Genomic DNA, 14,838 nt, shown 5'->3' with positions numbered 1-14,838 from the left:
TTTTCTGCCTATAAATACTCCCTGCCCATGTTTCAGAGCAAAGCCCAATTCCCATGAATCATTCTTTGCTGCAACTGTTAAATTTATTTTGTTTCAAGTTTTCCTTTTATCTCTAACTTGTTCTAAACAAAATAAAAAATAAAATCAGCATTCTTTCCTATAATTGACTGCTTTGCTGCATTTGGAATATCCAGGCCCTATGCTAGATGAGAACCTAAATTAAAGAGGAGCCACCAAACTAGGGGTTAGGTCTCCTGACTGCCCCGCCATTAACTTAGCAACTCAGTTTTCCATCTGAGCCAAGTTACCATTATCAAGTGCTTACTGTGGGCTTGGGACTATATGAAACGTTTTACATGAGTTATCTCATTTAATCCTCATAAGCTCCTCCCACCTCAATAGGGTAAGTATTTATTTGTGCTTATGACTCTCAGCCTGCTGCCTCATCTGTAAAAATGGGATAAGTGGCCAGGTGCGGTGGCTCACACCTGTAATCCCAGCACTTTAGGAGGCCAAGGTGGGCAGATCACGAGACCATCCTGGCCAAGATGGAGAAACCCCGTCTCTACTAAAAATACAAAAAAAAATTAGCCGGGCATGGTGGCGCATGCCTGTAGTCCCAACTACTCGGGAGGCTGAGGCAGGAGAATCGCTTGAACTCTGGAGGTGGAGGTTGCAGTGAGCTGAGGTAACGCCACTGCATTCCAGCCTGGCGACAGAGCGAGACTCCATCTCAAAAAAAAAAAAAAAAAAAAACTTGGAGAAGTGATTTTCTCAAAGTCTAAACCAGAATGTTGAATTAATCCACAACTCAGATCTGCCTGAATCCAAATTCTTAATGATTACCATTTACTAAATACAACAGCTTCTGCGTTCTAAGAATGTTATGAGGATGAAACAATTGTGGAAAGCACTTTTTGGAGAAGGAACAATGTTTGAATGCTTAACAGAATGTTCACACCAAAAATAGGTGTAAAGTGATGTATGTTCTGTTGGGACAACCCATAACTTTACAAAAGCATTCAGTAAGGATTGCTTTTTCAGTAAACAGTAGTGGGATCTTCTCTTTCAATCTGATTCCGGGTTTGTCAATTTCGTTAATCCTTTTAAAGAACCAACTTCTTGTTTTGTTGATTTTCTCTATTGTTTTTCTAGTCTTTACGTTTTTTTATTTCCTTTCTAATCTATTATTTCCTTCCTCTGCTTACTATGGTTTACTATGGCCATCTTCCAGTTTCTTAAGATGAAAGGTGAGATCGTAGATTTGAGATCTCTTCTTTAAAAAAAAAAAGGGTTTACAGTTATAAATTTCTCTATAAATACTGTTATAGCTGCATCCCATAAGTGTTGGTATGTTGTGTTTGCATTTTCATTAATCTCAAAGTATTTTCTAATTTCCCTTGTGATTTCTTCTTTGACCCATTGGTTATTTAGCAATATGTTGTTTAATTTTCACATCTTTGTGAATTCCCAAATTCACAAATATGTTGTTCATTTCTAATTTAATTCCATTTTGACCAAAGATGATATTATACTTTGTTTGACTTTAATTATTTTAAATGTATTGAAGCCTGTTGTATGGCCTAACATATAGTCTATCGTGGAGAATGTTCCATGCACGTTTGCGTAGAATGTGTAGTCTGCTGTTGCTGGATAGAGTCTCTACGGATACCTGTCTTTTGTTTTTGTTTTTGTTTGTTTGTTTGTTTGTTTTGAGATGGAGTCTCACTCTGTCACCCAGCTGGAGTGCCGTGGCAAGACAGCTCATTGCAGCTTCCGCCTCCAGAGTTCAAGCAAGCAATTCTCCTACCTCAGCCTCCTGAGATGCTGGGATTACAGGCATGCACCACCACACCCGGCTGATTTTGTATTTTTAGTAGAGATGGGGTTTCACCATGTTGACCAGGCTGGTCTCAAACTCCTGACCTCAAGTGACCTGCCCACCCTGCCCTCCCAAAGTGCTGGGATTACAGACATGAGCCACCATGCCCAGCAGATTTAGTTTGTTTATAGTGCTGTGGAATCCTCTTTTTCCTAGTTGATCATCTGCCTTCTATGCGTTATGATGAAGTGTTGATATCTCCAGCCACTATTGTTAGATTTTCTGACTTATTCACCTTTAACTAGCAAAGCAACTCAGTTTTTCCTTCTAAATAAGTTATCATCATCAAGTGCTTACCATGTATCTGGGACTATGCTGACTCTTTTGCATGGATTATCTCATTTAGTTATTAATAATTATTAAGAGTAAATTGTTATGCTGGGCGCAGTGGCTCATGCTTGTAATCCCCGCACTTTGGGAGGCCGAGGCAGGCAGATCACTTGAGGTCAGGTGTTTGAGACCAGCCTGGCCAACATGGTGAAACCAGGCAGGCAGATCACTTGAGGTCAGGAGTCTGAGACCAGCCTGGCCAACATGGTGAAACCTCATCTCTACTAACAATATAAAAATTTGCCTGACTTGGTGGTGCAGGCCTGTAATCCCAGCTACTTGGGAGGCTGAGGCAGGAGAATGGTTTGAACCTGGGAGTCTGGGGTTGTAGTGAGCCGAGATAGCACCACTGCACTCCCGTCTGGGTGAGTGAGACTCTGTCTCAAAAAAAAAAAAAAAAAAAAGGAAATTGTTAATAATTATTAAATTGTTTAATTTTGTCAGCTTTTGCTTCATGTATGGGATTTTTAAAGTGCATATTTGTTTTTAAGTGTTAATGTCTTTCTCATGGATTGGCTCTTTTATCAATATGCGATATCCTTCTTTGTCCCTTGAAACAGTTTTTGTCTTAAAAATCTGCTTTGTTTGACATCAGCATTGTCACTCCAGCTATCTTTTGGTTACTGTTTGCTGGGACTGTAGCTAGGACTACAGGCGCATGCCACCAAGCCCAGCTAATTTTTGTATTTTTAGTAGAGACGGGGTTTCACCATGTTGGCCAGGATGGTCTCGATCTCTTGACCTCGTGATCCACCTGCCTCGGCCTCCCAACATGCTGAGATTACAGGCGTGAGCCACTGCGCCCGGCCTAAAAACTTTAATATAGCTCTATTCCCTCCCTCCTCCTTTGTGCTATTATCATCATACAAGTTGCATCTTTGTAAGTTATAACCCTATCAGCATTACAAGTATTGCTTTATGTAGCTGTCTTTTAGGTCAGACAGGAAAAGGATTACAAACAAAAATACACTTATACTGTATTTCATGTTTACCTAGGTAGTTACCTTTAATGATGCTTTTTATTTCCTCATGTGGATTGGAGTTACTGTCTAGTGTCCTTTCGTTTCAGCCTGAAGGACGACTTTTAGCATTTCTTCTAAGGCAGATCTGCTAGCAGTGAATTCTCTTAGTTGTTATCTGGGTATGTTTTTCTTTTTTTTTTTTTTTTTTTTTGGAGGGGTCTTATTCTGTCACCCAAGCAGGAGTGCAGTAATATGATCAGGACCTCAACCTGCCAGACTCAAGTGATCCTCCTGCCTCAGCCTCCCAAGTAGCTGGGACCATAGGCACATGCCACCACACCCAGCTGTTTGTTGTAGTTTTTGTAGAGATGGCTTTTTACCATGTTACCCAGGCTGGTCTCAAATTCCTGGGCTCAAGCAAACCTCCTGCCTTGGCCTCCTAAAGTACTGGGATTACAGGTGTGAGCCACCATGTTCATCCTTTCCTACAGTTTTGAAGCATAGTTTTGCTGGATCTAAAATTCTATTTTTTTCTTTTAGCACTTGAATATGTCATTCTACAGCCTTCTCACCTCTGTAGTTTCTGATGTAGGCATTTAATCTTATTGAGGATCCCTTATATATAAGTTGTTTTCCTCCTGCTGCTTTAAAGACTCTCTGTCTCTGACTTGTGACAGCTCGACTGTGATGTGTTTAGTAATGGATCTCTTGGAGTTTATCCTACTTATAATTCGTTGACCTTCTTGAATGTGTGGCTCATGTATTTCACTGAATTTGGGAAGTCTCAGCCATTATTTCTTCAGATATTATTTCTGCCCTTTTCTCTTCATCTTCTGGAACTTCTGCAATGCGTATGTTGGTAACTTGATAGCATCCACGGATCCCTCAGGCTCTGTTCACTCTTCATTTTTTCTTTCTGTTCCTCAGACTGGATAAATACATTTGTCCTGTTTTCAAGTTTGCTGATTCTTTTGCCTATTCAAACCTATAAACCTAAGAAATTTTTCATTTATTATAATTTTTTAGCTCCAGAATTTTTCATATTTTCTGTTTACTGATATTTTCACATTTTTATACATTATTTTCCTTTCTCTTAGTTCTTTGTCCATTGTTTCCTTTAGTTTCTAAAGCATATTTGAAGGTTGACAAACTTTTTGTCTAGTAGATCCAGTGTCTGGGTTTTCTTAGGGATGGTTTTTGTTTTCTGAGGTTTCTTCCCCGCTATAGGCGGCCATAATTCCTGTTTCTTCACATCTTTTGTTGTTGTTGAAAACTGGAAAATTTAAATAAGGTGGCAACTCTGGAAATCAGATTTGTCCCATACCTCCCACCTTTGCTGGGTTTGTTACTGTTACTGTTTGTTGTCGTTATTTTTAGTGTGATGGTGATATGTCTAGTACCTTTCCTGGATTAATTAAGTCTGTATTTTTTGTCCTGTGCAGTCACCGAAGTCTCTGCTTGGTTACTTTAGTCTTGAGCATATTGAGATTAGACAGGGATTTCCTCAAGTAGTTGAAGCAATTAGTCTCTCATCTTTACCTGACTTTCTAGCTCCGGAGGATATTTTGGCACTTTTCAAAGCCTCTATAGACATCACACTCCCCTTATTTTTAAGTTTTCTGGCCAGTCTCATTTGTCCCAGCTAGTATATCCCTGTCAGGCAACTGTGCTGTTTAAACAATTGCCACCAATTTTTCTGACAAATAACCTGAGGATGGGGCTTTCCTCATTGAGTGACCTGAATCAGGTTAAATGAAGACAAGCCCTGTGATTGGGTCTATTCCAGGGAGCTACCAGACAGGTCAAAGAGTAACAGATCTCTGGGGATGGGGCTTCTTGGAAAACTCCAAACCTATCTTGGGGGCACTCTGAATTCTTCCAGTGGTTTCTAGGCTACTGGTTTTCACAGCTACTGTGGTCTCCAGGTTGCTGATTTTCAAGGCTACTGTGGAGTTGGGAGAAGATGGGGACGGGACAAGTTAAAACAGAACACAAAGCTTACTGTTCATACAGAGATGCAGACTTTTGCTCAAATATATTTTCTTTGAGTTGTTGTAATCCTTTTGTTAATTTCCAGAGTTTCAAAAAGTTTATTTTGACCATTTCTGCCAGTGTCCTCGTTGATTTTATGCAAAATTAGATATTCAAAGATCCATACTCCACCATTGTGGAAATGCTTCTCTAGGATTTTTCTTTTAATGGGATACATAGGATTTCTCTTAAATTAATATAAGCAGCATCTACTACATTCACTTAGAACACTAGAAATTACCACCTATGATAGACCACCTAAATGAGAAAATTGCTTCACTTCTCAAATTTCATAGAATGTCCATACTGGTTTCCAAAGCATATGGCATCTACCTTCAGTAATCAGCACAGAATATTAGAACATCAGAGCTCAAGTCCATATCTACCCACTCTCCAGCTCCAACTAAGAGGGCCTAAGGAACAAACTGTTCATCAATGACTGTAGACTAATGGCTTTCACCCCTTCAGGCCCACAGCCACTTTTTATCAGAAATATTTTTAAACACGTTTTATTATTCTACAACACAATATAACTTACCTCAGGCATAAATCATCTATCATGATTAACGGTATCTTTAATACTGTAATGTAACAGAGAAATAAAATGAAGCAACCTATGGTAATATGTAATTCAACCTGGAAATGAATGGCCAAAACTCCTGAAGACACAATTGATTAGATACTTGCATATGTACATATAATTACAATTAATGTGGCCACTACAAATTCAGACCACTGCAGTTTTGACTTGGAACTCAAATGCCAGGGGCAATGTTGTCCCTAGTGACAATTTTCAAACTGATGGAAAACTCTTGCTAAAGTACTGAACAAAGACTACAACCTTCCCTCACTTCATTGGTAATTGCATTTTTGGGTAAGTCAAGTATTGCAGATCTGCAACAACAAAAATATAAAATGGAGTTATAATCTAGGCTCAAAAAATCATTGTCAATGTCCGCCAGTCTGGGATCGTGAGGAACAGCTCTGCGGTGGTTGAATCCAGTTGGGTTTATCAGCACACTTTTGCACAACAGAGACCACATACCATGAGGAACCATGGGGTGCCTCAGTATGAGAGTGCTGGGAAGGGCTTTTTATAGGATTTGGGGTTGTGTTGGGTGGTTTGAAGAAGGGCTCCATGAATCATAGTTTTACTCTGGATTTTAGTGCTTTCAGAAAGCACGGGCAATTCTAAGTGAGTATAAATAAAATTTTTCATCTAGGAGGAAGGGGGAGCAGAGTGATCTAATGGGTAATGGAGCAACTATCAGTCATGTAAGCCAAGAGACAGAATGTTTGGTCATTCTTTATGATTTATACAGAATCTTGCTTCTATATTCAAACATGACTATGGAGTGTCCTAATTTTTGTCTTCCTCTACCACACTCAGTGGCCTTGTCAGATGTTGGTCTTCTATAAAATTGTTTATATTCAACAGAGTATAACAGCCTAGCCATTAGGGCCAGGTCAGCTTTCAGCTGCCAGCTGTAGGGTTGCTTTCCCTTTCTCATTATAAGCAGGATTTCCATGTATGTAATTGTTCGGCGAGGTACGAAGAAGTCATGAGTACAGTACAATTCTTTGCTGTCTGTAACTGTCCTATGCAATTCAGGCACCTAGCATCTCTACTCACTTTCACTCACATTTCATTGGCCAGTTAACCACATGGCCTCAAACTAATTAAGGAAACTGGGAAATGTAGAACAAATGGGACATTTAGGTTGTATTACTATCCTTACTACATGCAACCTTCAACAAATTACTTCTGGCCGGGCGCGGTGGCTCAAGCCTGTAATCCCAGCACTTTGGGAGGCCGAGGCGGGTGGATCACGAGGTCAAGAGATCGAGACCATCCTGGTCAACATGGTGAAACCCCGTCTCTACTAAAAATACAAAAAAAAAAAATTAGCTGGACATGGTGGCGCGTGCCTGTAATTCCAGCTACTCAGGAGGCTGAGGCAGGAGAATTGCCTGAACCCAGGAGGCGGAGGTTGCGGTGAGCGGAGATCGCGCCATTGCACTCCAGCCTGGGTAACAAAAGCGAAACTCCGTCTCAAAAAAAAGGAAAAAAAAAAAAACAAACAAATTACTTCTGCCAGTATTAGTTACCTACCTGTAACATGAGGTTACATGGTACATAACGATCATTCTTCCCTCTTGGGGAGAATCACATAATACATAATAACTTTAATAAGCTCTAAGAGTTATACAGATTTAGAAGGCCTACAGTACCTATATGTTGGAATTAATGTGCCGTCACCTCTACACATACACACATCCTTACCTATCTCTTTAGAGGTATGGGTCAAAGAATAGAGATACTCTGGCAGCTGTAGAATTAGAATGTGATGCTACTTTCATTTTAATAGCACCATTCAGTCAATTCACGTGTATCTAAGGCAGACCCAGGGACAATAAAAAGGAAAACCACTGATCCTCAGTCTCTCCCAAGTAATTTCTCCAGTCTTAATGAAATAATTAGTGTCACAGATTTTATTTTCCAAAGAATATCTCCCATCCCACATACTCTTATTATTATGTAATCTTAACACTCCTCTCATCAAATAGTGGGCTCTATGTACCCTTCTATTGAACCCAAATGGACCTTGGTTCCTGCTTCATCCAATAAAGTATGACAGAAGACACATCATGTGAATTCCAAGACTAGTCATTAAAATTAAAATGCCATGCACTTTTCTTGCTCTCAGAAGGGCTCACCGTTAGAACCCAGTGCCAGGCTGTGAAGAAGCCAAATGTGCCCACAGGGAGAAACCACACAGTGTAGGTGTTCCAACCCACAGCCTGGCTGAGGCCACAGCTGATGGCCAGTGTCAACCTCCAGGCCAGTGGCTGAAAAGCTCCCTGCCACTGCCTGGCTCCTTCCCCAGCCATCACTGTGCTCCATCCAAATTCCTGTCCCACAGAATTTGTAAGCATAATAAAATGACTTGTTTTTCACCAGTAATTCTAGGGGTACATTTTTATGTAGCAACAGCATCTGGAACAGTGCAACTTGTTGGCACCTATAACATTTCACTTAATTACTACATAAAGGTCAAATATGTATTTACTAAATTATTACATCTCTAATACTGTACTAATAACTGGAGTTGTTAGTACAATTTAGAAAGTTAGTACAAATTGAAATAATCATAGATAATGCTCAAAGTGAACTGTATTGACAAGAATCCAGTTAGGCTATGAGCAACAGAGAAGCCAGAACAGTAACACTTAAGATAGTTTCCTTCACTTAAAAGTTCAGACAGGTGGCCAGTCACGGTGGCTCACACCTATAATCCCAGTACCTTGGGAGGCCGAGACAGGCGGATCACTTAAGGTCAGAAGTTCGAGACTAGCCTGGCCAATGTGGTGAAACCCTGTCTCTACTAAAAATACAAAAATTAGCCGGGCGTGGTGGTAATCGTAGCTACTAGGGAGGCTAAGGCAGGAGAATTGCTTGAACCCAGGAGGCAGAGGTTGCAGTGAGCTGAGATCACACCACTGCACTCCAGTCTGGGTGACAAGAGCAAAACTCCATCTCGAAATAAAAAATTCGGCCAGGCAGTTCGGGGCTGCTATACTCCAAGATGGGATTCAGACAGTATCTACCTCATTTCTCTGCCATTCACAAAACAAGGCCTTTACCACATAGTCGAAGATGGCTGCTCTAGTTCCAGCTATGCTGTCTACTTTTCAGAAAAAAGGGGAAGGGATGGGCATGCCTCCTTCTTTTAAGGATACTTCCTGGAAGTGTCCCCATTGGCCTAAACTTTGTCATGTAGCCAAACCAAGATATAACAATAAAATCTAGGAAAAGTTATCGCTATTCCAGGATGTCATGCCCTAGCTAATTAAGTGGGAAATCCGTAGGAGAAAAACGATTATTAGGGAATACATGATAGCTCCTGCCATGTGCATATTCTAAAATTCAATTGTTTCATGGTTTAGAATTGCAGTTCAAATAACACAGTTACCTAAAGAACTATGCCAATGTATCCTCTGTTAGACTCTAACCCTAAAGATTTAGATCTTTCAGATTAAATTTTAACATGTCTTTAGTGAAGTATCAACTTTTCTCACCAGACAGAACAGCTGAGTATAAGTAAACTAAACAAGCCCTTAGTAAATAATTCTTAAGAAAGGAAATGGCATTTAGAGCAAATATTTTCTCTAAATACTAATATATCGTGTTTTATAGCCTACAGATACTCCTGTAGTCTGTTTTCCTTGGGAAAGTCATTCAATAACCTGAAGTTCAGCTTCATTATCTAAAGTATTACATATTTGTCATGAGGGTTAAATGAGATTACACATGTTAAATGCCTTGTAAACAGTAGAATTTTATACAAATATAAAGTTTTGCACCTTCAAAGCTATCATTCCAATAAGACACTTATTCAATAAACAAATAATCTTAAAAATATCTTAAAAATGTACAAATATATTCACAACATAATCTGCTGATTAAGACTTCAACAAAGTTTATAGTACCTACAACAGAATTTACAGATGCCTACAATAGTGTGTAGATTGGTTTAGTTTACAGTTACATCTATTGCTTTCAGAAATACCATTAATACAAATGCATAATTTACAATATCCCCATTATAGCAAGAAAAAAATAGGTTCAGAAAATAAAATTTCTTTTAGGCATTTATTATGCCAAGTATGTAAATGATTATTCCCATTATCACATGAGAATAATGCTCTTTAGGTAAAAGATATATTTATTAGCTCAAGGTCCACTGAAGAGTTTTCTATCTAGCTATCCTTTCTGCAAAATAAATAGAACAGCAGCAATCTCTGGGTATTCCTTAAACAAACTATGATGATTCCATTTATTTATTTACTTATTTTTTTTTTTTTTTGAGACAGAGTTTCACTCTTGTTACCCAGGCTGGAGTACAATGGCACGATCTCGGCTCACCGCAACCTCCGCCTCCTGGGTTCAGGCAATTCTCCTGCCTCAGCCTCCTGAGTAGCTGGGATTACAGGCACGCGCCACCATGCCCAGCTAACTTTTTGTATTTTTAGTAGAGACGGGGTTTCACCATGTTGACCAGGATGGTCTCGATCTCTTGACCTCGTGATCCACCCGCCTCGGCCTCCCAAAGTGCTGGGATTACAGGCGTGGGCCACCGCCCGGCCGATGATTCCATTTATATTAACTGGGCCTTAAGTAAATGACTTCTTACAAATAAAAATAAAATTTTAGAAAGTAGTTGATATCATTGGCCCTAATTGTTTTCACTTGCTTGCATATGTCTGAGAAATTTCCCCATGAAGTACATATTAAAAACTAACAATTATTTCTAACTTATACATAAGCCAAAGTGCTCACTCTTAACCATGGAAGCAAAACTTACTTCTGAAAATAATCTAAAGAAATAATATGTAAACACATAGAGCTTTCAGACAGACTAAAAACATCCTTCTGTGTTCTGTGGATCAAAATACAAAGGACTCTATTACCTATGTAAATGAACACTTTCACTAACTTGGGATATACTGATATCACATGGCCATGTGCATACCTATGGAACATGTGCATACCTACACCACAGAACAAATCTTGACAACGTTTCTAGAGCCAACATATACTTTCTAGCCCCAACTGCTAGAAAGGAAATAAAAGCTTAATAAGAAAACTTTTTCTTTTTATAAATAAAGTTTTTAAGTGGAAAAACAAAGCCAACACTCCTTGTTGCAACATGGACTAAGCTCTAAAAGGTTCAGAGTCAAGAATCTCTTCCATTGTTCCCCAATGTAACAAAGCACATAATCTTTCTCTCTTCAGGAAGTCTGATCATCTCCAGTGTTCTGCAAAAGACAAAAAAAAAAAAAAAAACTCCTCAATATCAGTTATTTCACTTCACACACCATGGACTTCAAGGCCTACGCCTAGGAAAACATTCTATATTTCTAAGCAGAGCATTGCCTTACATACATCCAATCACATTAAAAAAGTAGACATGCTACAGAAGTAAATCCATGGATACCATCATCCACCCAGCTGTCCAATTAGTCCCATTTGCGCAGATGCCAGGTACCATGTAAGATACTAACCCTAACCCTATCCATGTTATGTCAGGCTTAAGGTTTAATTTCACCTGTATTCCATGTCCCTCTGCACCTTCAGAAACACTGAAAATTCTAAGGGAAAAAACCTAATAAGCACATACATGCAAGTTACCCTAAGGTGGACCACAGTAAAGATATATTGGGGCCATGCAAAAATCCTTCAGAATGAGATGACATGTCCCTACACAAATACTCATTTTCTCTACTTTTCATCTTCTGTAAGAGAAACTGTATGGTAAAATAAAAAGAACAATACATTTTGAGTACAGAGGGCTGGGTTCAAGATCTAGCTTTGTACCACTTATTAGCTGTATAATCTTAAGTAAATCATTTAATTTCTCAGGGCTTTAGTTATCTAAAATGTAAACCCCGGACCAGCGCCCTCAGTATCACCTGCTGGGAGAAATGCAAATTATGAGACCCCACCCCCAGATCCACTGAAAAAGCAGCCTGGGGGTAGAACCCAGCAATCTTGTGCCCTCTAGGTGATTCTCATGTATGTTCGAGTTTGAGAATCCCTGTCCTATGTAACATATAACATCACTTCCCCAACCTACAGCACTAACCATATGCAAGGTATTACTTATATAAAAACGTACTCATTTTTCCCCAAGAGATTTAACCACTAATCATTTGTCTATGATTACTACTTATCCTCCTGAAAACCCTGACATGGGGGTATTGTAGTAAAACCTTTTATGTTCTAGGGGGAAAGAAAAATCAACTGTTCTCTCTAAAACCATACAACATACATTCTTCAAGGACATTCACTTAAAGCTCCCATAGTTAATGAAAAACAAATGCATCTAAAGTAATTTTTTAAAAATAAGTTACTATCAATGATAGTTTATCTTTCCTGGCTTTAAAATAATTTTAGGATATTGACAATACACTTCCAGAATGTCTTCAACACCTCCAAAGAGTAATTCAAACATATTTATCTTACGTTTAAATAACTATATGCCTTTAAAAAAACTTCTGTTAAGGAGCATTTCATAAAAATTAAACTATAAAAGTTAAAAATCATTGCATTAGTCACTGATAACATCCAGAAAACACTTACTTGTCTTAAAAACTGCTTTCCAAGATACGAAGTAGCCATGCTGGTTAAATTCTTTCTGCTGCCCACCTTACACCTGATGTAACCATACAGGTTGGCACCCTGTAGCACCACACCCATGATAACCACCGCCTGGGACAAGGGAAAAAATAATCAATGATTACTGGCCTGAAATTGACCTTTCTCTGTGCCATAAATGAGACGAGGCAAACTGTCATGAGAAAGAGAGGAAACAGGAAGCTCTGCAAAGTCACGATTGTGCCAGTGACACTCTTCCAGAGACAGCTGCCAGAACAAACCCATCTGATAGATACTCTGTACAAGGCACAAGTCGTTCACCCAGCTAGTATTTACTCAACACAACTGCTCTATGTGCCAGGCACCAGGAGCCTTCTTGTTCTGTTCCCCATTGGTCTGTGAGTAAAGTTAGGAAAAGTAAATGAGACTCAGGAAAGGCTCAAATGTTCATTATTCCTATAAGGATTACAAAAGAACAGTAAAGAGGCAGATCAAGTTCAATAAACTGAGAGCAGGTAGAGGTGAATCTCTGCTCTATGTGACAACTGGCTTCTGGTAAAGTGGACACAATACCTTAAGGCAACAATCAACAGATGCCGGCCTTCAGTGAGGAGGGAGACAGACAGCTCCAAGGGGAACTGTACTTCTGCAGAGCTGTTTGTTCCTTTGAGTTTCTTTTTCTCACCTATGGTGATCTCACTAGGATCAATGAGAAGTGAGAATAAGAAACTCAAAAACCCACCTTTAAAAATTTCTAATTAATCTTAATTAGAAAAATTAATTAAGACAATGTGAGGAATTCCCAAGGTTAAAAATTCTAATACAGTGATCAGCCAAGTTCTTCTGTAAAGGGCCAAATCATAAATATTTTAGACCACATGGTCTCTGTTTACTCAACTCCGCTGTTCTAATCCAAAGGCAGCCATAGACAATATATAAAAAAAAGGGCAAGGCTGTTTTTCAATAAAAATTTACAAAAACAGGTGTCAGGCTGGATTTGGCCTGCAGGCCACAGTTTGCCAACCCTTGTTCTGGAATAAACAGCTCATCAGACCTTCTACTCTTTTATATCTGTGATAAGCAAAACAGCTAAACAAAATGTCTTTTTCCAATCTAGATTTATTATTCTCCTTATCCTTAACAAGATAGATAGTTGATTTAATTGTTTAATTAATGGATTTAAATGTTCAATTAATGAACAGGTTCACATTCCTAGTAAAAGAAGAGGAGGTGGTACTTTCTGTTCTAAACTTATGTTTCATGGAATTAAATGTGTTGGTGTAATAAGAGGTTGCTAGTTACCTAAGTAAACATAAAACTGTGTCTTTATTTGAATACATTTCCTTTTAATTTCCCATGCTTCTCAAACAGGGGCACTACTGGGTATGTATATATCAACATGCCAGGGTGCACCTGAATTCACAGACCAAGGGTCCTGCTAAGGCATCAGTTTACTCAATGGCAACAAATTTTAACATCTGTAAGTTAAACTTCTGGTTTAAGATGGTGCGGTGAAGTCAGACATGAAGATCTCCCTCCCTTAAGGTATACACAGCAAACAGTGTTTTTAAAAATGCAAACAAACTAATACCAACAAACATAAAAAAGGGCTAGTGGCCAAAGAAAGAGCCAGCTTGGAACAATCCTAAACAGTTCCAAATTCTCCAAAGAAGCTCTAAGGAAAATTTCACTAATAATTACCATCCCCAGCAACTTATAGAGAAGTAAAAAAATTCAGAAGTAGTCATGACAGCAGAAACTTCTCCCAACTAACAATGACCCAAAAAGGCAGGGAATATCCCTGCAGCTGGCCACAGTGGTACCACCAGGTGGGAAAAACGCAGGAGAGGAAGCACAGAAGGACCAACAATCATGAGAGCTGATCACCTTAAGAGAAGTGAGGAGGTGGGAGACTCATGGAGAGCCTGAGTGAAGCCCCTTCCTGTCCTATGGTCTTAACCCATTTATGCTATAGGTTGCGTTCCAATAATGGAACCCTAGGCATAAGTAGGTTAACACAGGATCAAACTGGCTTTCACATAACCTCTCCCTGTTTTAAGGAAGTAGAAACACTACTAGAAAAAGACTGGGCTGACTCTCCTGGATGGATGCTAAAGCTCCAAGGTCTCACAAACAATTCAAAGCAGAAGGGGAGAACCAGAAGAGAGTGCACAGCCAACCAGGAGACAAGAGCTCCACTAAGGAAGAGAGAACGCAAAACCCAGGCAGCCCAACAAAGAGCCAGAGCCTGGCCAAGTTCTCCACCTTGCACCTCACACCCATGTCTTCAGGCCACCAATCCCAGCACTGCAACTCCAGCTCAAAGCAGCAGTCACATGCCTCAGACATCAGGGGAAGGTGGTCAAGGAGGATTCACCAACACTAAATCAGCAGAAAGAGAAGGGCTGGACAGGGCTGTCACCATAAGGATGAGCAAAATGGATTAAGGAAAAAGGGAAGTGCATTTATACAAA

The 14,838-nt window shown here is 39.4% G+C and overlaps 1 protein-coding gene across 2 annotated transcripts in view; it reads right to left on the bottom strand.

Annotated features, from left to right (window-relative positions):
* TVP23C (trans-golgi network vesicle protein 23 homolog C) overlaps positions 1-14,838 on the bottom strand; it is a 57,032-nt gene that overhangs the window by 23,874 nt on the left and 18,320 nt on the right. The window contains exons 6-7 of one of the 2 annotated variants that reach the window (XM_012472074.3): positions 12,350-12,478; positions 9,243-11,025 (exon numbers count right to left, since the gene is read on the bottom strand). The exons of the other annotated variant lie outside the window; for it this stretch is intronic. Of the exons in view, the coding sequence (XP_012327497.1) occupies positions 10,999-11,025; positions 12,350-12,478 (156 nt within the window). The 3' untranslated portion in view covers positions 9,243-10,998. Of the gene's footprint in view, positions 1-9,242; positions 11,026-12,349; positions 12,479-14,838 lie in introns of those variants that run through there. 2 annotated transcript variants of the gene reach the window in all.

Source organism: Aotus nancymaae, unplaced genomic scaffold, assembly GCF_030222135.1.
Source record: "Aotus nancymaae isolate 86718 unplaced genomic scaffold, 86718_ANA_hifiasm-v0.15.2.pri h1tg000018l, whole genome shotgun sequence".
Lineage (NCBI taxonomy): Eukaryota > Metazoa > Chordata > Mammalia > Primates > Aotidae > Aotus > Aotus nancymaae.
This window is presented reverse-complemented; position numbering and strand designations above follow the sequence as displayed.